This window comes from Phodopus roborovskii, unplaced genomic scaffold (genome assembly GCF_943737965.1).
Source record: "Phodopus roborovskii unplaced genomic scaffold, PHOROB, whole genome shotgun sequence".
Lineage (NCBI taxonomy): Eukaryota > Metazoa > Chordata > Mammalia > Rodentia > Cricetidae > Phodopus > Phodopus roborovskii.
Window position 1 is genome coordinate 36938023 of NW_026126517.1, and position 26016 is coordinate 36964038.

The following is a 26016-nucleotide window of genomic DNA, read 5'->3' on the forward strand; positions in this document are numbered from 1 at the left end:
GGCAGAATCAATGGAGTGGGAGGAAATGGGAGGAAAGGGATCATTTCAGTCAAAGGGTGATGGGGAAAGTTTAGAAAATGATATAGAAAATGATATAGAATGAAACAGACAGGCACAGGAACCGTGTGTGGTATGTGTGTGTGTGTGAAAGTGTGTGTTATGTGTGCTGGTGTGTGCATGCTTGTAGGCACATTTATGTAGGAGCCAGACAATACCACCTCAGGTATTGTTTCTCAGGTGCTATCCTGTTTTTTTTTTTTTTTGTTTGTTTGTTTGTTTTTTTTTTTTTTTGGCACAGGGTCTCATTCTGGTGTGGCTCACTGATTAGGACTACCTAGCTGACCACCCTACTCCAGGAATTCGCCTCCCAAGATTGGGGTTACATGTGCACATCTCCAAGACAAGCTTTTTTTTTTTTTTTTTTTTTTTTTTTTTTTATCTGAGCTCTCTCTGGGGATCACCGTCCTTAAGCACTTTACAGACTAAGATTTCCCTGGCCTAGGAACTACATCTTTTAAGCACTAACTGTTACATCTTCTGAGCCAGATAAACCTATCTCTAACATTACAATGCTGTTATTTGTTCAACTTTATTTTAAAGTGGTTACATTCATTGCTTATTGAACCACTTTAAAAAACACCATTGCATTTTATTTAGTGTGTGTGTGTGTGTGTGTACTTGTGTATACAAGCATCTCCCCACCACCACCCTGGTGTGTATGTGTGCACAAGTGCACACATGCATGGGCCAGAATAAACATGTGGAGGTTAGAGGACACCTTGAGGGTGTCAATTCTTCTTTTCTACTACACAGCTCCTGGGTCTTGAACCCAGATCATCACAATCTGTGTTAAGTGCCTTTACCTGTTGAATCATTTCATTGATCCTATACAATATTTTTATAAGCATGGAAAATGTTAACTGTAAATAGTACATATGTATGCACAACTCATATGTATAACTTTTGTGCATGTGTATATAGACATATATATACATATATACATATATATACATTATATAAGTATGTATATAAACGCAAAATTACCATAGAGATTCCAAGACCCCTGAGTAGAAAGCAGAGTTGCCAAAAGCCCCTGCACCAGCACTCATTCCTCCGCTATTCCACCTCCTCGCTGGCTCCATCCAGGTCCAGTAATGATCACCATTTGGAGATTTCAACCTGTCCACATACAGATGGGCTGGGGGTATGGTTCAGTGGTCAAATGCCTGCAGCTGCGTTTGACATTTCCATACATGACCATATGGGAACCTCACATAAGCTTAAGGGGTGGAGGTTATTATGCTCTGCACCTTACGGGGGACTCCAGATAGTTAAGTGGCTCTCCAAGCCAAGGATACTCGTCTCAACACCCAAGTTAGTGGCCACCCATGGGTACTATCCCATACAGCCTTGTAATTAATTTTAATCTCCAATTAAACAAGACAGGTAGTTGCTTTCTTTAAAGGAAAACAAACAAGTAAAAATAAACAAACAACAACAATAAAAACCCCACAGGAACTCCAGGCATCTTTAGTGAGAAGCTTGAACTGGACTTGGACTCAGATCCTGCTACCCAATTCTTCTAAGCATGCACAGCACTTTAAGCTGCTTTCTGACTTTCACTCTACATAAAATGTTTCACATGCATCTAAAAAGTCAAGCAAAGGTCACATCAGGTTGCTGGATTTTGATCTGTTAAAAGATCCATTCCAGTTAAAGGTTTCTGATTATTCATAGCAGGAAGGAGGAAGGGGCAGGGAAAAGACGGTGCTCACCCACAGCCTGGTAAGCACCTGAGATCCTGACACAATCCTGCCTACCTCTTTCTGCCCCTGGCTAAGCCTTTCTATGTTCCCACATGCTCTTTTTTTGTCTTTGCTGGTCATCTTTATAAACCTAGATTAACCATCCCCTATTTAGTAGAGTCTTCCCCAACTTGGGGCCCCCACTCTGTGCTCCCAGGATTCTCCCCTGCTTGGCAAGTATTCTAGCAACACATACAATGCCAAACAAGTACATGCAAGCAGGACTTCCCCTGAAGCTCTTTAGACCAGCAGTTCTCAACCCATGGGCCATGTCCCCCAACAAACCTCTACATTAAAGTTCATAACAGTAGCAAAAGTACAGTTATGAAGTAGCAACAAAATAACTTGATGGTGGGGGGGGGGTTCACCACAACATGAGGAATTTTACTGTATTAAAGGGTCACAGCATTAGGAAGGTTGAGAATCTCTGCTTTAGACAATTGTGCTGTGGATGGAGGGGCCATGAACAGAGAAGAGACAGGGTTCTGATATATATAGTTGCATAATATTTGCCCCTAATCTGGCCTCCTCATAGTTATTACCATACATCTCAAAATTGAGCACCATGTTGTAAGAACCTTAGAAATGGGGGGGGGGGCATCAAAACTGAGTGCAAGTTTAAGGATGGAGTTGAGACACTGCTGTTTACAGCTTGTACTTGATTATATCCTGTGTTTCTCTTCTCCCAGATACTATCCAGAAGAGAACTGAAAGTGCATTTGTTCTTTTTAATCTTTGGAGAGGACCTAAGGACTAACCTGCATCTTCCGTTGGTTTAGATAATGTTTTCTATAATATTGTCCTTGGCCTTTTCCTCTTGGAGTAGGAAGATCAACACAATTTAGGGATGCATTTCATCTCTTCATGGGCATCCGTAAGTTATCTACTTGATACCATTGGCACTAGGATGCTAGGATGTTGAGACTGCTCTCCTTAGAAAAGCCTTAGAAAAGCCTTAGAAAAGGGGCTGAAGTCTAGGAGCTCAGACTTTGGGATTGTTCTCTTCAACATATAGTGGTAAACATAGCCATCAGAATTCATATAAATATGCATATAAACAATCTACTTTCTTTTGTAAAGAGATAGAGAATGGCTATCTGACCAAATCCTCCCAATAGTTTTATTACAGAGAAGTGAGTCTATAGCAGAAAATTCACAGGCTTCATCAATGAAGGACCCGTGTTGAGATTCCAAACTCTTAGCACCCAGAGCCTGGCTGTTTTTGGACTTGGTCCCATGTACCTTTCTCTTTTCCAGGTTTTCTTTGTATAGTCTCACCATAAGAAGCTTTGAGTCTATACTAAATAGCAAAGAACCTTCCAGGGGGTCATCATACCCAGAGATGGCCTGAAGACTCCTTAAAAGGGGAAGTTTTTAAGTATTCATGGGCCATGGTGCAAGTCCCAAGAAGTCCCGAGCTTATAAAAAGAAAATAGGCAATATCAAGAGCCATGGGAGATGATATCTCCTCATAAAGGCAGGCAGGATGTGTAGCCTGGACAGTGGCATGCACTATATAAATTCTCACAACAAAAAATTATGGAATGAAATCTGTAAGGTACAGGGCATTAGATTTTTGTTCTGTATTGGAGAATTACCAATTTCCTACTTTAAAAATGTTCAAAGCACTGGGTATGGTGGTGTACATCTACAATCTCAGCAGAGTCCAAGATCATCCCCTGCTATATAGTGTGTTCACAGCTGGCCTAGGCAACATACTACCCCAGAAAATCAGGCAACATCATGAATAAACTCAGATGAATCTTTCTCTGCACTTCAGTCTCCTCATTGTATTTACTCTGGCTCCCAGGGAAGCCATGGCTTCTACCTAATGAGAGTGGGCCTGCTATTGTCAGCATGGATCTAGCAGAGTGTCTACTTTTAAAATGCAAGTCAAGCGACCAAGGGACCAGAGAGGTGACTGGCCCACTTCTGTCTTTCTGTACCATTCCTAGTTCTGTTCTGTTTGTTTGTTTTTGTTCTTCTCTCTGTTTTGGTTTGGTTTTTGGAGACATGGTCTTTCTATGGAGCCTTCACTATGTAGACCAGGCAGGTCTCCAACTCATGGAGATGAGCCTGACTCTGCCTCCCAAGTGCTGAGATTAAAGACATATGTTACCATGCCTGGTCCAAGCTCCCTATTTTGCAAACAGTAATTGGATAATAAATTGATATTTATTGAGAGATGGTTCATGGGCCAAGATCACTTGTTTTTCCAGTTCAGATTCTAGTAGCTACTTCAAATGACTCCTGTAACTCCAGCTCCAGGGATATGACACCCTCTTCTGGCCTCCTCAAGGACTCCCCCACATAAAGCACTCTCTCTCTCTCTCTCTCTCTCTCTCTATATATATATATATATATATATATATATATATATATATATATATACACTTAATTATTTTAAAAGCACAGATCAAATGAAAGAAGGGCTAAGTAGATGATGGTTCACATTTACTCCCAGTATCCTCTATTCTTTCATTTCTCCTTATGATTTACTTTGAACTCAAAATCATAAAATGTACTTGTCAATGGGAGAATGTGTTCTACTTTACCAAAGAATTTATTTCATTTTAATAGAACAGTGTTTATTCCAAACAAGAGCCACATCTGATCCTGGAGGCAAGTAACTCCTTACTTTTTCAATTCACAAAATATTTTTAAATGACACCTCATTTGATCCCCATAACAACACTAGAAAGTAGATTTGACTTTGTTTTTTCATTATAGAGGATCAAATGTAGAGTTTCATGCACGCTAGCCAAATGCTCTACCACAGAGCTCCATCCTCAGTCCAATAGGACAATGGAGCTTTCATCTTCCATGGCACGGAATTCACTGCAATTTGGCTGGCTGGCTAGCTATGGCTTTAGAAAAATGAGTACTTTATAGGAACAAATAATCCCTGAGATCTCACCATGAAGGAACAGGCTGAAAAGGCGAGGCAGGCGTTTGGAGGAATTATTAAGATCACAAATTAAGTCACTTCTATAGACTCCATAGCAGGAAATAGATTTTTAATGAGGAAATTGAAGCTAATATGTACCAGCTGTCCTGTTAACCACTGACGGGTATTAAGGCAGATTAAATTATTAATGAAAACTGTAGCAGCTTAGAAACTTAACCTCTCTGCATTCCCGCCTTCCTTTCTCTTCTCTCCCTGGCTTGACACTGCCGTTAGAAGCCGCGCACCGGATCAGACACAGTTTGTAACTATCCAGTAGCTGTGGTGTCTGCCCAAGTGGTTGAACCTTACTTTGCAACTGTGAAATGGAGAGGACAACGACTTCATAGTCAAGCAGAGGATTAAAGGAAGCAGGAAAAGTAGCATGTGCAATGCCTGGCTTGAGGTGAGTTATGAATAAAAACAGAGATTATTGAAATATGGGAAGAAAGAGGGATCAGTAAGTACTTAATGAATAATATCCAAGGTGAGTATTCAGACTATCCACACCATGACAGCTATTCAAATTCTTAAATTCTTTGAAAACACCCCCACAAGTGAGAATGTAATTGCTGGCCAGGGCATTCTGCAGGCATCTCCTGTCCTAGCTGTCCAGGTTTCTCCCCTAAGATGGGACTCTTCATGATTTCCCCACCTTCTTCTTTGTGGAACATTACCTGAAATGTTTTCTCTATGGAGTAGCAAGGAGCCTCTAAGACGACTTCTAGGTGGCTCCTCCCCGAACATCTACTTCCTTGGTAGCCAAACTTCACTTAACCCATAGACTCATGAGCAAAGAATAAAGATTGTTGAGGCTAAGGAGATAACTCATTTGGCAAAACACTTGCCACAAAAGGATGTGGTGGTGTGTGGCTATAATCCCAGTGCTGGAGACACAGGAACAGAAGAAGGATCCTTGGGGCTTGCTGGCCATCTAAATCTCTGAATCAGCAAGCATCAGATTCAACAAGCCCTTGCTCTCCCAAAATAAGGAGGAGCTGGAGAGACGAATCAGCAGTTAACATATATACTGCTCTTCCAGAAGACTCAGGTTTGGTTTTCAGCACCCACATGAGGCGGCTCACAGCTGTCCAGTTCCAAGGGACCTGATGTCCTTTTCTGGCCTCCATATGCTCTGTACCCACATGATGTATACAAATTCATAGAGACCCACACACATATATGAAAATAAAAATAAATACATCTTTATCAAGAAAAAATAAATAAAAAGTATGGTAGAAAATGGGTGAAGAAGACATCTGACACAGGTCTCTGCCCTAAACACACCTGTGCACACATGTAAACAGGTACACACATACAAAATCATATAATCACTTTGGCATACCCTGCTGAGACTTTTGAAGTTGTTATCCTGAAATGAACAATTAATAATATCACGATTACATGATTATTGAAGTTATTCCACTGTGTATTAACTTTACACACACACACACACACACACACACACACACAACACATATGGGTGACTACATAGAGGGAAAAGAAAGAGAGAGATGATAAAAGCCTGTTAACATGGTTCCCTCAATCTCCCCTGTATTGGGTGCCAACTGATCAGAAATGAAGAAAAACCGCTTCCTCCAAGCCCGGACTGAGGTGTTGTGTACTCACGTTGGTGTTGCACAGTTTGTACTGTCGATAGGCGCCAATGCATGAGATGGTTGTAGATCGAAGATGCTGGGGAAAGGTCTGAGCTGCTCCATGGGGCCTAGCACCACTGTTGCTGCTCGATTCAGGGCTATGGAAGAGACCTGACGCTGCAGGATAGCTTTGATCATGAGTCAACGGCAGCTGATAGATAGAGGCCTCAGAAGCTGGCAGTCCAGAACGAGAGCCACTGTCTCTTGGGTAAACAGGTCCACTGTGGGAGAACCGGTGGGCTGATGGCCTGTAGCTGTGCCTAGAAGCAGATGCCTCCTGGGACCTGGAATGGCGGGATGAAGGCCTCTGTCTCCGAAGCCTCTGTGGAGTATGTGTGGTATCTGTCTGTAGTGGTAAGATGTAGGGAGCCTTCCCATAGCCGTACTTGCCAGGGCCAATGGGACCTCGGGTCCTGCTCCTAAAGACAGGAACACAACAAAGACCAACAGAGTCATGTGAATCTGTATACCAATTCAAGAGCCCAGAAAAGACAAGCTGGCTAGAGCAGAGGCTCCCTAGACACTAAAGAAGAATGGTAGGAATCAGTGGTTGGAAGACCTGCAGGTAATGCGCGAGGTTAGAATCACAAGATGTGCTCAATATAAGCTTATTACACCATGAGCTTGGGCACTTCTGCAGGTCATAAGGAGTTACTCAGGTTTTCTGAGACCTGTACAGATAAAGTTGCAATTTCAACAACAGTTACTTTCCCACTCACTTTTTTCCCCCTCACTCAGCTGTGCCTAAATTTTCCATGATCTCCATGACTATGCATATTCAAAGAACATTCTTGGGTAAATGGAGCTTAGCCTGAGCCATGACATTCTCCTACTGTCCTGAGCCCCAACCTGCATTGATCTTTAAAGACCAGTGAGGATTAAATGACTGTCTACCATTCCATAATTCCTGAGGAAATCCAGCTAAGCAATGAGTTGTCTTCATGCTGACATGAATTTTTAGCTTTGTAAAGACCCACTGCCTTCTGAGACCTTGTGAAAATCACATATGCAGTGGTTATGCTTATAAATGTTTAAATTCTGCATTTCTACAAATCCAAAAGCCCTGATGTAAAGCTTTTGCCCACTTCTATGGTGTAAATACTCCCATTGTGTCCAATTTCATGCCACCAGTAGGAAGATACAGTTAGTTCTAACAAGCAGGAATGTGGCTCACTGGTATAGAATATCTACATAATGGAGAATGTCCTTCATATGCACAAGGCTTCGTTTCCATCCTCAGGACCAGGGCTGCAAAGGAAAATCAGGGTCAGGCCCAGAACTCTGCTGCCTGTCAATTTAGTTCACTATCTTTTATTTTTACTTGTGTGCAGGAAGGCAGAAGAGGGTATCAGATCCTCTGGAGCTGCAGTTACAGGAAGTTGTCAGCTTCCAGATGTGGGCACCGGGAACTAAACTCAGGTCCTCTGCAAGAAGATGACACATTCTCCAGACCATACATGCCAATTTATTATGCAACTACTGTAGACAAAAGACAGGGCTAGAATAATATAAATAAACAAAAGTGAACCAGGAATATGTTCCAGGACTCAGTCTTAGAACCAAAAGCAACCAGAGCAGATTGCAGGCTAGGGTAAGAACCTTAGAAATAAGCTACTTAATAGTGTCTTGGGGAATTCTGAAGCAAGTGGAACACACATGTCCAAGGGATCTGAGAAGATGCCCTGGTCACTGAGAGGAGAGAAGCCCAGCATGCAGTACTCTGTCGGAAGACTTAAGCAATTCGATCCTTATTTGAGAAATGACTAAACTGGATTAAATGACCGCCAAGGTTGCTCCAACTCTAAAATTATATGCTTCCATAATAATTAATTCTACATTTATGTAAAACTGGAAATGTGCCCAAGGGTTTCTACAGGATGGCCCCATTAAAATAAGCACATTAAAATAGCAATCAAGGTGAAACATTGATTTTTGCCCTCCTGGGGAAATTCTTTCTCCACTCTATATAACCGCGAATATAAAACTTAACAGAGCACAACTAATTATTAACATCTTTATCACTAATTGCACCTCCATTCTTGGCTGATATGGTTTTGAATTAAACTAAGCTGCAGTATTTATTTTACCTTCAGGCATTTCTCAATTAATCTTGGCAACACTTGGGACTTAGTTAATGGTGGAGGCTTTAACAGATGCCATTAAGAAGTTAGTCTTAGAATACATATAGGACTTGGACCCAATTTGCCTTTTTCTTTCTTGTGGCAGGCCAGGTAAAATGAATGACATCATAGAGAGGCAAAGGAAGGAATTTTGGAGTGTGTATGTTTTTAAGTTCTGAAAGCCTACCAAAGTTGAAATCTAGCCCCAAAGTGAATGCTCAGTGCAGACTCTAGCTGAAGGTAATAGAGAGACCCAGACAACTAGAGTAGGACGTCTCACAGTTGCTGTTGCCTACGAGCTTGTTGGGAGGCAGGTTCTGGTGTACAGAAGTGGCTCACTTGGTAAAATTCTTGCCGTGCAAGCATGAGAAGCTAAGTTAAATCCTCCAGAATACCCTCAGAAGCCAGCCACTCCAGCTGGCTCAGTGATCTCCAGGTTCATGAAGAGATTTTTATCTCAAAAAGTAAGGGGGTGAGTGATTAAGTAAGACACTTAGCTTTGACCTCTGTGACCTCTGAACTCTTCATGTGAATGTACACACACACACACACACACACACACACACACACAGGGTGGGGTGTGCTTTGGTTTGAGGTGTGGGATACACCCTGAGACCCTGCATTTCCAACAGTCTCCCAGGAGAATCCAGTGCCGATGGCCCACCGACCCAGAGCTTTGAGGAACAAAGTCACAGAACTGAACTTCCAAACAAAGGGGTCAAAATTTAAGATAAGAAATGATTGTTTTTAGTGAAGAAAAAGATAGCAATGGTAGTGAAGGAAAGAGAAAAGCTCCCCATGTGTCTGTGGTCTATATTACAGGTCTACTTGACTGTGGACAGGCTGCCCTGCTTTCACACACTGATGAAGCCTCTCTGCTTGATAAGAGTTGTGGGCAGCATAGAAAGCTGGGATGGATGACTATGGAGACATATTCCCCAAAGCAGACCCTCACCCCAAAGAATATACAAATGTCTAGTTTTGTATTCCCGTTGCCTTCTGTGGTGGGGTGGGAGGAGCAGGGAGGGTGGCTCTTCCAATTACTCTACAACTATTCAAAATATCCTGCAACCACCCCACCTTTGGAAAGACAATGATGTGAAAGCATTAAATGGTAGTTTAATTCTGGTAAACAGACTACAACAAGCAAGCAAGTCAGACATGATTGTGAGTAATTTGATTTCTGAGTTCTTGACTTCTAACATAGAGTTAAGCAACAGAGTCATCCCCACTTAGCTGAGACAGTATTTGTTTTCCTTGTGACCCATCAGGGCAATCAATCCTGGTGGTTCAGGGTGGCCTCTTCCTCACCAAGACAGAGACCATCTGGCTACTTCCAGGGGGCCTCCACGGAATGGGGTAAATTTACACAGAGTTGTGACAATAGCACAGATGTGGCCATGGAGCCCCATGTGACTTTTTAACCCTTCTAGAAGAGCATGCAGTAGCTGCCTAGGGGAATGATAGATTGACTTATTCTTAAGCTTTGTCAGAACCAAGCTATGGAATTTTACTTTAGGAAAATTGACAAAATTTTGGCTAATTGTTAAAAAGTTAAACAATGTGCTGGTTACTTTTAACTGTCAACCCCACAGCATCTGACCCAGGAAGAGCAGAATTAAACAGGTTAGATTGGCCTGTAGGCATGTCTATGGGATTGCCTTGTTAGTTGATACAGGAAGACTTAGTCCATGGTGGGTGACAACATTCCCTAAACTGGGCCCTGAACTATGTAAGAATGGAGAAGGCTAGCTAAGAGCAAGCAAGCAGGCAGCATGGATATACTCATTTCGATCTGCTCTTGTAAGGATTTGTTCCTACCTTGACTTCCCCACAATAAAGGACCATCACCTGGACCTGTAAGCCAAATAGAGCCTTTCCTCTTGTACAGCTTTTAGTCAGGGTATTTGTCACAGACATGAAACTAGAACCAGCAATAAGGCAGAAAAGTTACAGTTCAAAGATCAGAGATGTGAAAACCACAATCCTGCGGTGGTCTAAGACACACACCCCTGAAGCCAAGAATCATGAGTTTGAAACTCAGCTCTGCCACTGGTGAAAAAGAGGCAATCCAACTAGCTTAGGACCATCCAACAGGCTACTTGATCCTTGTGCCATCCTTTCTATTAATGGGATCAGAACTAGGTCACTGCCCAGTGAAACACTAGGATGTGACATTTCAGGAGATGCCCTCTAGGGCAGGCAAGTGACAGCCGGAACCATTAATGATGATTTTTTTTTTTATGTTCAGTGCTGTTAATCTCTGATTCACTCTAAGCCCAGTGATAAACCCATACTCAATTGTAAAGACAGCATCACAGTTAGAGTATCCTGACTACCCCACAGTACTAATCATCAAGCCTTATGTCTGACTCTAGGCCCTGGATGGTCTAGTTCTGACACTGTCCCTGCAGTTTCTCTACAGGCCTTCCCAGCCTTGGTCTGTATTGTTTCCTCTGCTCATGCTGCCTTCCCAGCCTAGGGTCTGAAATACACACCTACCTACTTCTCAGCAACACTCAGCCTGATCCAAACTCCAGTGCAGTCTGCCACAGAAAACATGTCCTTCTTTGACCTCCCACTGGACCCCATGGAGCTGTCATAGTACAGTCATCTTTTCTTGTGGATGGTTACATTCCTGCTCGAGTCACTAGAATGTAGGCTCCCTGGGGACTAGGTCTTATTTATCTGTAGCCTACCATAATGGGTGTTCACTTTCACTAACCACCAATGTCCTGGAGAGATGGCTCAGAGGTTAAGAGAACTGACTACTCTTGCAGAGGACATGTGAGTTCAATCCCAAGCATCCATATAGAGGCTCACAACCTTCTATAATTTCAGTTCCAGGAGATCTGGCCTCCTTAAACACTGCATACATATGGTGCAGATATCTAAATGCAGGCAAAACACCCATACAAATATAAATTAATTTAATTAAAAAATAACAATTAACCACTGAAAATGGTAAAAGCACAAATGAGTGGCTCCAGTCACTGACATCCAGGGGAGGCAAGCCTCCTTATTGCGTTTGTTTCGTTTCTTTGATATGAAGTAGCCAAATGGCTGAGTAGTGATAAAATATGCTAAGATAAAATGGAATACTATATTTTACTTGAAGAGCATTAATCAATTGTGGTCCTGAGGATGAGGGCACCTCTCTCCATGTTCTTTGTTGGGTGGGAGAAGTAGGCCCTTGGACTAGAGCTGGAACACACTCTCTGTTCTCAAAATGAGAGAAAACACAGCTGGACAGACAGCTTAGTAGTGAAGTAGTTTCCCTGCAAGCGTGCAGACCCTAGTTAAATTCTCAGAGCCCACATTTTAAAAGGCCACAATGAAGTGATCTTGTAATCCAAGCACTGGGGAGTCAGAGACAGGCAGACCCCTAAGGCTTGCTGACCAGATACCTGGTCTACTTGTGAATTTCAGGCTAGTAAGAAAGAGAGAGAGAGAGAGGAAGAGAGAGAGAGAGAGAGAGAGAGAGAGAGAGAGAGAGAGAGCACAAAGAAGGAAAGAAAGGTGCTAAGAAATAACATCTAGGCTACATATGTATATATGAACACACATGAACATGCAAATGTATACACATACGTTTTTTTTTTAGAGGAGTGAAGAATTTAGAATTCCAACCTATGCATGTCTATCTTTTTTTTTTTTTTTTTTTTAGCTAAAAAGACACTCAGGCAAAGCTAACACAAGCACTTTTAACCAATAGATGGCTTGCCACCTCTTAGTCCCCAGCATAGCTTAGAATGGGCAGTGAGGGGCCTGTTTCTATTTCTTATATTTTCCATGTTTATTTCTATTCTCTGCTCACTTACAGCTCAGTCAGGTCCCTGCAAGAGGCCCAGCCCCTCAGCTGTGCTAACATTAATAACATTCAAGGACCCAACACCCCAGAGAACAATGCCCCTGTGACTGCCACCTTCGAGAAACCTCAGGAAAGAAGCCTGAGCGCTGAGGGGGTGGGAACTCTGCAGAGGGGCCACCTAAGAGCTCTATTGCCCTGAATGGGTCAAAGTCTCCTTGCATGGCTTTGCTGGGGAGGTCCAGGGTTTTGCACCATCAGAGAAGAAACATTCCTTGCACACAGGTACAGTGGTCAAATTGCTAGAGGAAATAAGTCTTCCCCAGAGAAGACGACAAGGGTGATTGGGGATAGATCATATCCTCCTGCAGTGAGTTGACTGAGGTTGAGGTGGATGGAAGATCCTGTGCCAGATCCTATTGAAAACATGGTCCATACTGTGTCTAATAGAGAATGCCCACAGGAGTAGAAGAGGTTCTTTCCACCACATTCTAACTTTTCACCATTCTCTAGCAAGCAAAAACACCAAGTCAGTGTTTTGCACCCCAGTCTTAGGGCCAAATTACAGCATGTGGAAATGTGAGGCTATCACAACCTCACAAGTACAGAGATGCAGAGTCTGAGGGTTGCCTCTACTCTTGGCTCAAGACACACATGGGCACCTGACTGCTCTCCTCCTCCCACATGGTCCTTGAAGCTAGGAAAAGCAGGAGGGAAATGGGATGTGCAGTGGTGACTGTCACTCACAGTTCATCAGTCAAATGTTGTCTCTTAAAAAGGCTTTTAGTACTGTTGTAGAACAGTACCTTCTGGACGTGGCAACACACTCACAAACTCAGAGCAGCTGTGGCTTTCTACACAAAACCTGCACAGGATCAAGCCAGTCAACATGACAGTGTGGGTGGAGAGGGACTCAGGAGACCCCCCACCCCTAGTGTCAAGTTATTGGCAGTTGGTGGCTGCAACTGAGAAAGAGTCCCTTTGCTTTGAAGGCGTGGCCTCTGGTAGGTTGCTCATGCTCCAGTGAACGGCCTACACCATGAACATACAGCAGCTCTAATTAGACCCAATGAGTATGAAGAAAAATCAAATGGGTTATGAAGTTGAGTGGGGGACTTCCTGGGACATCTGGAAGATTTGGAGGAAGAAGGACTAAAACATACTATATACATACATGCATGAAACCCTCAACGGATAAATTTGATTTAAAAACAAAAACAATTTTAAGGCTTTTCTAGGGATTAGAACTATAGATTGGCTGACAGACATCTTTCTTAGCCACATGCAAAGCCCTGGGTTCCTGCAAAAACTAGGTATGGTAGCACATACCTGTAACCTCAGCATTTGGGAGGTGGAGGAAGGGGGACAGGAATGCAGTCATCTCTAGATACATAGTGAATTTGAGGACAGCCTGGGCTAGTGGAGATATCTCAAATAAAAAACTAAAGATGTACACACACAGACACAAAGGGCTTTCAATCCAACCATTTATATCTATTTGGAAATGGAAGCAGGTATCTCCTGGCAGATGGCAGAACTGTCCTGATTCAGTGTCAAAGAAAGAACTCTTAATCCTTACACACGCAGATGTCTCCAGAAGGGACATGCAATACCCACTTGTGTACACCCCAAAGGCTGGGGTGGGAATGATCAGAAGCCAAAATATTATTCTACAGTGTAGTCTACAGCAGAGAATGTGTGTACTCCCAGAAAGATCAAAAACAGAGATCAAAAACAGAGGTGGGGGGGATGCTAAGATCATCACAAAGGAACCCACAGAAACAACTAACCTGGGCTCACAGGAGCTCATAGAGTCTGTACCAATAGCTAGGGAGGCTGCATGGGACTGACCTAGGCTCTCTACATAAGTGTGACAGTTGTGTAGCTTGATCTATTTGTGGGACTCGTAGTAGTGGGAGCAGTGCCTGTCCCTAATGCTTTGTCTGGCTTCCAGGAACCTATTCCTCATACTGGATCACCTTAATAAAAGGGGAGGTGCTTATCCTTACTGCAACTTGATATGCTATGCTTTGTTGACACCCATGGAAGATGTGTACCTTTCTGAATAGAAACAGAGGAGGAGTGGGTGGGTTGGAGCTGGGGGATAGAAGGAATGGTAGGAGAGAAGAGAGGGGGAAAATGAATGAATTTAATTTATTAAAAAAAACACATAAAAGCAAAACCAAAACAAAACAAAAGAACCATCATCAAATCTTATACCTGGGTGAGGCTCCTGGGGACCCAAACTTCTTTATGTAAAGCAGAGTAAGGATCCTACAATGTTCATCCCTCTACTTTCTGAGAAGACAAGCACACCTAGCCACAATCGCTGTATGGCTGAAAACAACCCATCTACCAGGTACCCAATTTGGAAACCTCTTGCACTTTAATTTTGTCTGCAATGACTTGGTCATAGGCATTACCCTTTGTACAGCACTTTAATGGGAGCTAGGGGGTGTGGTTCCATCAATAAAATGTCTGCCTTCCAAATGCCATGACTGGAATTTGATTCTCAATACATACGTAGAAATTGAGCATGCTGGCTAGATGGTCTAGTTGAATCAATGCACTCCAAACCCTGTGAAGATTCAGTCTCAAAAAAAAAAAAAAAATTATGGATGGGTCACCCAAGGTACAGTTGCACATACACACATTCACACTGTGTATTGCACACACATACAAAGTAAACAAACAAACAAACAAAACTTTTCTGTGACTCATCTCTGGTTAAAGAACAAAGCTCAAATATGGAGGATTTTAAGTTAGTCGTTATCTGAGTCCCTTCATCACTAGTGCTCAATTTTCTTAATCTATTCTCTAGTCTTCAACTCCTCCAGTATCCTGAACCCCATCCACAATGGATCATACACAGGGCCTAAACAACCAGACTTCAGTTGGAATTCTGTCTCACTGGTACACTTGCACACTGGAACAACCTTCTAGGTCCAACATGAACATGGACTACTGGTTGGCTTTCCCTCATAATGAATGTTCTCACAGGCAGCTCGTGTACCCTTGCCTGTGACATCAAGATCCAGCTTCCTCACACACCTTTAGCTTCTGCAGATCCAAGCTTAGCTACCGCTTATCCAGTGTGTATAATCCAAGCTAGCCCCAAGTCTGACACAGAAAGCACTCTAAAACTTTGCTGAAATAACACACATGGGAGGCAAAGAGCTCAAATGCTCAGCGTTTCTAACCAGTGGGCTCTAGACTAACTCATAGAGACTGAAGGCTCTGTGTTCCAATAAACCAGTCAACACAATCCTAAGCCCCTAGGTAGAAGAAAAGGGAGCTAGCAAAATTAGACTGGTGGCCAGTGGCTATCTGCAAAGTTCTTAGAGCTCCAAATCATAGGGAAGAAGTTAAGAGGGAGTACAAAAGTTGTTATCTGAAGCAAAGCAGGACAGGAAGGGGTTTGTGGCCCAGGTTTGGAAGAGCATTATTTCCCCTGAAGCTCCCTGCTCTTTTTCCACCATCTGCCAAAGGAGAAAGGAGATCATGGGCAGCCCAAGTTCAAAGCGACTTCAAGCAAATGCTTTGGGTTAAGTGCAGATGTCCTTTTAGAAGTTCAGAAGACTTCAGTTCCTGCCAGGATGGGTCTGGGCAATAAAATATCTGGCTTCTGCAAATGATAAGAGGCAAAAATCTAGCCACTCAGTGAAATAAAAATTAAGATGATGAAAACCATTGCTTTCCTGGATGACTACTGTGTAGCAAACCCATCATGAAGTTTTGACCAGCTCTGCCTCTGTTCCCCACAATTGGATAAGGCGAGGGGAGGGGTAAAAGACAGTGTGACAGTCAACTGACAGGCTTGCTCTGGACCTGCATGAAAGAAAGGATCCCTCCCCCAACACCCTGTGTAGTCAGGGACAGAGGGAGGGACTTGTGAGGGGGGGGGCGGGTATGAATGTGTTTCACTAAAGGTAAATGAAAGCTGTTACACAGGAGCATTCCAGGATGTTCCCAGAATGAGGATCAAAGAGGGCATTGGATACCTTTCCCCGCAGTTGAAGATACACTTGTGAGCCACCTAACATGGGTGCTGGGACCTGAACTAAGATCCCCTGGAAGATAACTAAGCACTCTTAACTGCTGAGCATGTCTCTAGCCACAGGACAAAGAGTTTAAATGGCCTCATTTTGGGTGAAGAAGCCAAGCTTTAAGAAGACATTACCTTTGGTGACCCTATCCACTGCCTGCTGAGTGGGTGAAGTTCATGGGGTGGTACCCAAACACTACCACCCTCCAAAATAAAGCAAAGTAGCAACCTTCAGAACAGACCCAGTCCTCACGGGAAGAATCCATGGAGGAGACTTCAACTCCCACTCCAGACATTGTCTTCAAACTCCTTCTTTTCCAGAATCATGTTGCAAAATCAGCCATGTTGCCAAAAGCAAGTCACATTATGTTCACTGATAGGGGCTTGTGGAGGGACCTGGGGCACCAGGACTGCTCTGAGGTGTGTTACTCAATGTGACTCAAAGGGAAGAATAAGGAAAAGCAAATCAGCTTTGGGAGAAACTAGTTTCCATATAGCAAAACAATCAATGGTCAAAGAGCAGCAAAGATGGTGCTTAGAGCCAAACAGTTTACTTATTACACATGGGCACCCAAGATTGCAATACAGTGTGTCCTCACTGGGTAAATGACTTGAGCCAGAGGATGAGGCATCCTTTAGGATTTTCACAAAAGCAAGAAATGAACCAGTAGAGTTCTGAGAAAGAGACATTCAAGCAAAGATGGTGTTCACACTCTATATTCTGTTAAGCAAGGCATTCCTGAATGTGGTGTAAGGGGGGGGGTACCAGTTTAACAGGCACAGAGGTGGATATTCCATCTGCATGGTCTGCTAGTCCCCTCATGACCTGTGTAATCATGGGCAAGGCCCCGCACAGTTCCTTTCTCAGCAGCTAACAGAAGACAACCATGCCTGTTCCGTCTGTCTGGTGTACAGACTCTGAAATCACTCCCAGGAAGTGCTGAGCACAAGGCATGACAACAGGGCTACTCCCTAGTGGTGGTTCCCATGGAGGTTAAAGACAGAGCCTCTGACCTCAATGTGAGGACCACAGTAGGGGTGGAGTACTAAACATGACACAGAGAGCTATGGAATGGCTTGGCATAAAAGAATAGTGAATGCATTCATTCTTCTAGTATGAGTAAGAGAAGCCCTCTTGGGAGTCCAAGCTGCTGCCAATGTGGGCTGTAATCTGAGCTCCAGTGGCTCTTGGAACTACAGGGATTTAAGGGGGAACTGAATGGGATTACCTGTAGGGCAAAGGGCCTGGCTAGGGCAGATACTGAGTGAACATTGGCTCCTAACCCCTCTCCTCTGGGGCCTCTCAAACAGTGCCCTTTGCCCCTGCAGCTGACCCTCTGCAGCCTGAAGAAAACTTTAGGCTGATTATCTGCAAGTTCTGCTGAATTCATTAACACAACAAGGATAATGATTCTAACATGAATTATGGTTTCTAAGAATCTTTTACACGTCAGGCTCATAAGGGATTCTGGATGTCTCTCCCACTGTGAATTTGTATGTTACTTTCTTGGTTTGTGTGTGTGTGTACATGGACATGTATGTGCACATGTGTGCATACATGTATATATGCACACATATATATGGATGCACATGTGTGTTTATTTATAGCCTTGAGTATCATTCATTCCTCTCCCTCTTTCCTTGTTACTTTGAGGTAGGGTCTCACTGCCCCAGAACTGCCAGGCTAAGCTGGCTCACCAGAAACCCCTGAGGTCCTCCCATCTCTGCTTCCTCTCCTATCGGTGTTAGGATGACAAGTGCTCACCATTACACCTGTGTTTTTACACAGCTTCTGGGTTTGGGACCCAGAATCTCATGCTTGCACTTCACCAACTGAGCCATCTCTCTAGCCCCGACACCATTTTCTATGTGTCCAATTACCATACGTCACTTCATCTTTTTCTTCATCAGAAATATGGAAAAGCATCACACATAATTATGAATCTTCCTTGCATTACAGGACTCCCTTTAATGTAAGGGTGCATCTATTACCGTTAGGTCAGTGACTGATACTCTTCCTAGAGTTTTACCTGATCTCTAAAAACATTTAGCATCATGCATTTAAATAATATATGCAGTATTCAAATAACTGTCATGTCAAACACCTGTCAGTGCTTTATGTGTGTTACCATCCTTTAACCATCAACAAGAACAGTGAAATAGGTCATGTCTCTTCTGTTTAAATGAGGAAACCGAGGCTACGAGACATTAAACAGCCTGCCAAACTGGTTACACTGTGGTGCACAGATACCATTTATTATATTAATGAATGTTACTGAATGGATGACTGGTAAGCTCTCAAGTAACATGAGCAACTGAAAATGGTACAGTTTTTAAATGCCAAGTTCACCTTCATAACAGATGATGGACAACTTAGAAAGAGAAGTTACTAGAAAAAGGAAAAAAAATTTCCCTGTTTCTCCCAAAGACAAAAAGAAAATGTCTTCAGCACTAGAATGAAATGGACTACATGCTATACTCCTTGAGGAACAGGGAAATGTCTGCCCATTGCTGCTGCATCCACAGGGGCCCATGGAGATCAGATGTTTCTACAAGTTTCAAAAAGGCTCATGAGGGACTGAAGAAAATACTGTGTTCTTGAAAGGCAAAACATAGGCCCCAGGGGGCTTGGCCTGGCCTGGACCAGGCAGCTACAGTAGAGTCCAGAGTTAAGAACAGGGGCTTGGACTGGGAGATAGCTCAGTTAGTAATGTGCTTGCCTTACAAGCCCAGGGACCTGGATCTGAGCCTGGAACTCAAATTAAAAACAAATAAATAACACCCCCCACAAAGGCATGGTGTTTATAATCCTGATGCTGGGAAAGCAGATCTCTCTCTCTCTCTCTCTCTCTCTCTCTCTCTCTCTCTCTCTCTCTCTCACACACACACACACACACACACACACACACACACACACACACACCATGTTCTGGGACTCAGGGCTTGTCACTTATCTATCTAACCACAAAATGCTTCTCATGTTATAAAAGAGAGAGGGACAATGTAAGTGGTTTAGACGTGAGCACTGTAAAGTTAAGCCAGAGCCTCAGATGGTGACATGGTTTTCTTAGCTACTCAGGAAAACTCCCACAAAATCAGTGAATACCCCTCATAGCCCCAGAGATGATACATTATTCACTAAAAGCCAGGCGTCCACAGGACATTGATCCCTCTGGACTGCAATTCTGTGCCACACAGTGTCTCAGTAAAGGACACACAACAGTGGTTATGTAAGAGTCTATCACCTACTGACATAGTCATCTTGGTTTGTGTAACAGACTCTACAATGTCCACATAGCAACAAAATCCTAAAAATACATTTTCCATAATGCATCACCACTACCATGTAACACATTATTATTATTATTATTATTATTATTATTATTATTATTATTATTATTATTATTATTATTTCTATCTCTTCCAGCACCTGGTGACTGCCAGCAACCCTAGGCTTGTGATCAGGTCCTTCCAGTCTTTGTGAGCAGCATCCTCAACTTTAATTCTTGTCCTCTGTGTCTGCTTATCAAATCCCTATCTGCCCATTCTTATGAGGACTCAAGATTGCATTCAAGTCCCCTCCCCCACTGCCCTTCCCTTTCCTTCTCACACTCCCTCCTGTTGCTCTTTTCCCACTCAAATGTCAAATCTACTTTGATGTTACATCTATTCTGTTACCTTCTCTTCCCCACCATTATGATTCCTCTCCTATTAAGGTCAGAGTTTATTAAGATATGTGTATGAAAATGCCATAATGAAATCCATTGCTTTGTATGCTGACTTAAAATATTAACTGTAAATTTTTTTTTTTAAAAAAAGACCACTTTGATAATTCAGGATCACCCCCCTGTCCCAAGATGCTTAAATTAATCACATCTGCAAAAACCCTTTTCCAAATAAGTAAGCATTTATAGATTCCGGGTATTAGGGACTGATAGCTTTGGTGGGGAAGAAGAGGATTATTCAGGCTCCTGTGCAGAGTAAACTGTCACTCTGTGTCAAGTGTTCTGCTTCATGTTGTGAAGGGAAATAAGGCAAAGAACTCTACATGCAGAGGAGGGCCTGTGAGGTTGATAAGAAAACAGGGACCTGAGAAACATGGAGCTGCCAGAGGGCTATAAGCACCAACCAAAGGCTGAGCGATACAGTAACCACAGCAGCCACTCCCCATGCCTGTCCTGTGGTGATATCACCTGCATGTGCACTGTGAGCTATGCAGTGGGAAGGACAGGTCCCCCGGGGTCAGGACCCCTGCACTCAAGTCTCACACTGCCCTACACCATGGCAAGACAGTGTGTCCATCTTTAACGCATCTCAGTGTCCCAGGGAAGCGCGATACTAAAGTAACACACAGAAATGAATGCCATTACTATGACAGATTCAGCAGCATGTGCAGGCTTTGGCAGACAGCACCTGTGAAAGAAACACTAGTTACTCACACAGGAAATTCCCCTCCATCCTTAATGCAGGCAATTGAGGCCACCACTAGGTGTGCCCCTAAGCCCCAGGGTTCCATAGTCTAAGCCAGGCTCCCCACCCTCTGGATCACAAATATTGTAGGCAGGCTTTTTCCATGGCCTGCTGTATCTCTCTTCCTGAATCAGTTCTGAATGGCTTGGAGAGGGTTCAATACAGCATTCTTCACAGCGAATGTGATCTTTGTTCTGATAACTAATGGAATACTTCTGACACTTAACAAAATGCCACGAGGAGTGAACAAGGGCTCTTTGGAGGCTTGTCTGGGATCAGAGTAACCCAAGCTTCAAGATCTGGCTCCAATCTTCCCTAACCTACAGGCAGAAATGTACACACGGGTAAGCCCAGCCCTGTGACAGACTGAGGACTAAGGTCTCACATCCAGAAACAAAGCACATGAAACTGCTTATCTGCTTAGCATCCACAGGGAACTTCTTGTCAAACAACTTAAGGGCCACGTGGTAGTCGTGACTCAAAAGGGAAAGAAACAAATCTTTGCTTGGAAGAAAAACAACAGCAACAACAACAACAGTACCAAAGCATGAAGCTCACATGGCAAACACTTGGACCTGCTTTCTCCTTACCTACCCAGTGTGGCCAAAGATGATTTATTTTTTATTTTATTTTTTTCAAAAAGAAACACAGACAAGGCATTAGACTTCCCTTCCCCTTACTATATGGTTTCTGACTGACCCCTGTACCAAATATAGAAACTCCCTAGGTGTCTAGGGAGGGTCAGGAAACCAGAGTACTGCTGCTCCATGAATCTGAACTAACAGAAAATGTTCCTCTCTATCATGAAGGGAGCCCTCAGTCCCAGGAACCTCAGGGCAGAACTAACTTATTACCCCAGATTTAATAATGAGAAAACATAGCTTACAATTGGAGGAAAGGAGGATCTGCAAAACAAATGATTGCTACCTACAGCCAGGACCTGGTCAGGGAGAGGTGGGAATGGATGAAGAAACCCTGTGATGGAGACACGGTCCTGTCTGGCCTGTTTGAAAGCTAATGAAGCTTAGCCAACACACACACACACACACACACACACACACACACACACACACTCATACATACACACTCACACACACTCTCATACACACTCATACACACACTCACACTCACACACAGACTCATACACACACACACTCACACACACTCTCTCACAACACACTCTCTCTCACACACACTCATTCTCTCTCTCTCTCTCTCTCTCTCTCTCTCTCTCTCACACACACACACACACACACACACACACACACACAGAGCTAAAAAGATGGCTCAACGGTTAAGAGCACTTGTTTTCTAGAGAAACTAAGTTTGGTTCCTAGCACCCATATACAGTGGCTGTTAACTCCAACTCCAGGGGTTCTACTCTCTTCCCTTGGGAAGCCTTCACATGTGGCACGTAGGCATGTGCACACACAAATATACACACATTTATACACATAAATAATAACTTTTTTAAAAAATGCTCACATATTAACACATAAGCACATGCATATAAGTTACACATATATATGGGCATGCCTGAACACATACATACAAGAAGTTACAAAACAACTCCCAAAGATTATCTGCTTAATGATATAAAATAGCTACATCATGTTGTTTTGAGTAGTTTTATATTTTTCTGAAGAACTTTTACAGCTGTTACCTCATTTGACCGCCCCCCATGACACGCCCGTGTGGTAGACAAAGGACATGTAATTATCCATGTTTTATAGATTACATTAAGCAATTCCCCTAGGTCTTGCCATCAGCTAATGATGAATCTGAGACAGGAAGTGGGGTCTAATGACTCCCAGCTCCAGGAACTTCAACAAGGTAAGAAACAGGAATCCTTCTAGTGCAAAAAGACTGAAGCCCCCACCCCCAGAGACCAGAGGAAGTGAGTGGCACTTAAGAAAAATCCATGGGATGAGACACAAGTCTGAAGGCATGGATTTGAGGAATTGTAACACCCATGCATAGAGAGGAGAAAAAGAAACTGCCAAATGTTCCAGAAGGATACCTGAGAGCATGCCTATGAGCTGAATCTCCTAGCTACCTTCTCTTCCTCTTATATTGGATGGCAATAGTAGTGTCATTTAAAATGGTAACTGGTGTTAGGGATAGAACTGCCCTGGTAGTAAAGTACTTGCCTAACACGCATAAACATGGGTTTTGATCCTCAGCCCTATGGGAAATTAAGGCAGGAAGGATCAGAAGGTAAGGACAATCTCAGCTACATAGTGAGCTGAAAGTCAGTCTGGACTACATGAGACCCAAACAAATACAATAGCTTGCCACTGTAACACATAAAAGCCCTTAACAACAAAACCATTTTACTTCACCAGTGTGGAAACTAAGACTGAGAAATGAAGTGACTTACCCAGAACCAAAGCATTTTGTGAGAACTAGGAACTGAGCTGTGGCTTTGAGATGCGGGGCCATGCCTTGGGCATGTATTATCTTAACTTCATTATTATAACCATTCCTAATTAATACCAAAAATTGGAATAAAAATACTTAAGGGTAAGAGTGGGGAATGTGTGGTTTTCCCTCTTTGTTTTTCTGAGAAATATCACCTAATTCCACAAACAACAAGGCATACGGTAGAAGGGTGGTAGATAGTCCAACTTGAATGGAAATTGTTCTACCACTTGGAAATCCTAATGATCTTGAGATATTATAGAACAACAATAGGCTGGCTAGTCAGTCTCAAGGGTATGCATCAATCAGTCAATGTTACCTTACATGGCAATGGGACTTTGCAGTTAAGATTAAGCCAACAGGGTGCAGTGATGGTTTGGCAGTTAAGTGTTTGCTACCTTTACAGAGGGTCTAAGTTCAAATCCCAGCCAAAAAACAAGCCAAGTTGCTCACAACTGCCTAAAACTCCAGCTCTTGGGGATCTGACAGCCTCTTCTGGCTTCTGTGAGCACCTGCATGTATGTGCATATGCACACATAACACACAAATACATAACTAAAAATAAAATAAATCTTTAAAAGACAGTGGAAAAGTAGAGATTAAGCCTAGGAACTTAGAACAAAATTGTTCTGGATTGTCAGTATAACTCATTGAAATCACACAGGTCCAATAAGAAGGGCAGACAGGTAAATAACAGTAGGAGGAAATAACAGGTAGAGTATGAGACTGTAATGATGTTGAGATGGACAGGGAAGCCATCGCTGCCTGGAGTACTAAGTATGTAAATGTTAAGAATTGTTAAACTCTATTAAAAACCATTATTAGAGTTAACCATAGTAATTCTTATTGTGATCACTCCCTCTCATGTTCATTTTCCTGTAAGTAAGCAAAGGTGATGGAGGATAAGGCAGTTTGACTCCCTGATTAGAAGCTGGTATCCTAATCTATGCTGCTTTGGCTACTCTGGGTAAAGGATCATTAGTCAAACAGCCAATTAAACTACCCTTATGCTGGCACCAGCCATCTTGAACACTTCATGGACATAACTAGAGAACTACACAAGGATGGTAGCTGACTGCACCAGCTCCCAGCCTCAGCTCCTTCCACTTGGAACAGTTTATACTAGATACTTTGCAATAACAAGCCTAGCTGAACTGTAGGTGACCTTAAAATAATTTCTTCTTAAGCCACAGTGGGGTTAATTTCCTTGGATATCTATCAGGGAGCTTGTGGTTAACTGGGGCTGAGGAGGAAAGACTATGATTGGCCCAAACACAAAACTTCATTAACATGCAAGGTGTGTTGTGATTGGTCCAAGCACCTCTTCTCTGACTACATAAACAGTGAGCTTTGAGAGATACCTCTTGTACTGGCGCCACTGGTGTAGCAATATTAGTCCTATAAAGAGCTTTCTTAAAGTAGCCTTAGCTTACTATCAGTAATAATAGGCAAGGGGCTAACTAGTAACAATGAGAAAGAAGCAACAGACATAGCAGAGCATCTATTGCAGTGAGCAAAGAGCAGGCTGAGCTGGGAAAGCAATGTGGCTGTAAGAAGCTGAAGAAAAGAACCTACAGGGCCTGGTCACCAGACAGCTGTCCAGTCTCTAGGGATGAGGGGCTCAGACCCAGGATCATGAGCTGTATCACAGGCTGCTGTTAAGGGCTAATGAATCCCAAAACAGCTGTTTCACTTATACGGCTAAGGGTCATTATACTAGAGGCTAGTACAAGGATATAACACTGTGCTTATGGTCTGGAGAATGATCTATAACAGCCATACTTTCAGTTTTGAATAAGGGGACTTATTACTTTCACAAGCTGAAGTAAAATAATAAATAGCAAGGGCAAATAGATAAAAAACATCATCAAGCTGGATGCTCAAAACATCCGGCAGAAACTAAGGAAACCCCATTGAGGCAGTCAGTTGGGGTTCCCAACTAAGCTTTCTCTCCATGGCTGAGAAGTGGTAGCCGCACTTCCAATGGCTAACCTTTCAGCTGGTCTCTCCCACTGTTCCGATTTTGTATCACAGGATATAAATGACAGGAACCTGTGTTGGAAGTAGTTTGCCTTCTAACCATTTTCAAGGGCACAAAGTGTTTTCTTTCCATTTCTTTTTAAAAATATATTTGAAATATATTTTTTCATACAATTAAGGTTTCCCCTCCCCCAACTCCTTCCAAATTGTTTCTACCTCCCTACCTATCCAAACCCATACCCTTTCTTTGTCTCTCATTACAAAGCAAAAAGCTGTCTAAAAAAAGAAAGAAAGAAAAGAAATAATAATAGTAATAATAATAAAAAACAAATAGCCCTGAATAAGACAAATATGGGGAAAAAAGATCCAAAGAAAAAGTACAAGAAACACAAATAAACCAGAGATACACACATTCAGAAATCCCATTAAAGTACAAAACCAAGAACACACACAAACATATGCAAGACACCTGTAAGGTTAAAAAAATTCTCAGACAAAGCATTATAAGGGAAAAAACTATCTTCAAATATATCATTGAATTCATTTTGTATTGGCCATCTACTGCTGGCATGGGGTCTGCCCTTAATGCCAAGGAGTACTCAGGGAGAGTAGGGAGGAGATTCAACATGGAGGACAGAGAGAGCAGAACTCTGGACCCTTTCTCCAGTAAGCCAAGACCATGTGGAAACATTTAGATTAATAGAAATGGGTTAATATTTAAGACAGACCTAGCTAATAAAGAAATGCTAGTAAGAGGCCAACAGT

The 26016-nt window shown here is 42.8% G+C and overlaps 2 protein-coding genes across 2 annotated transcripts in view; one reads left to right on the plus strand and one right to left on the minus strand.

Moving 5' to 3' along the window:
- LOC127231843 (leukotriene A-4 hydrolase-like) overlaps positions 1-26016 on the plus strand; it is an 820404-nt gene that overhangs the window by 510564 nt on the left and 283824 nt on the right.
- Thsd4 (thrombospondin type 1 domain containing 4) overlaps positions 1-26016 on the minus strand; it is a 522646-nt gene that overhangs the window by 398498 nt on the left and 98132 nt on the right. The window contains exon 5 of the mRNA XM_051197674.1: positions 6379-6826. Within this exon, the coding sequence (XP_051053631.1) occupies positions 6379-6826 (448 nt within the window). The remainder of the gene's footprint in view (positions 1-6378; positions 6827-26016) is intronic.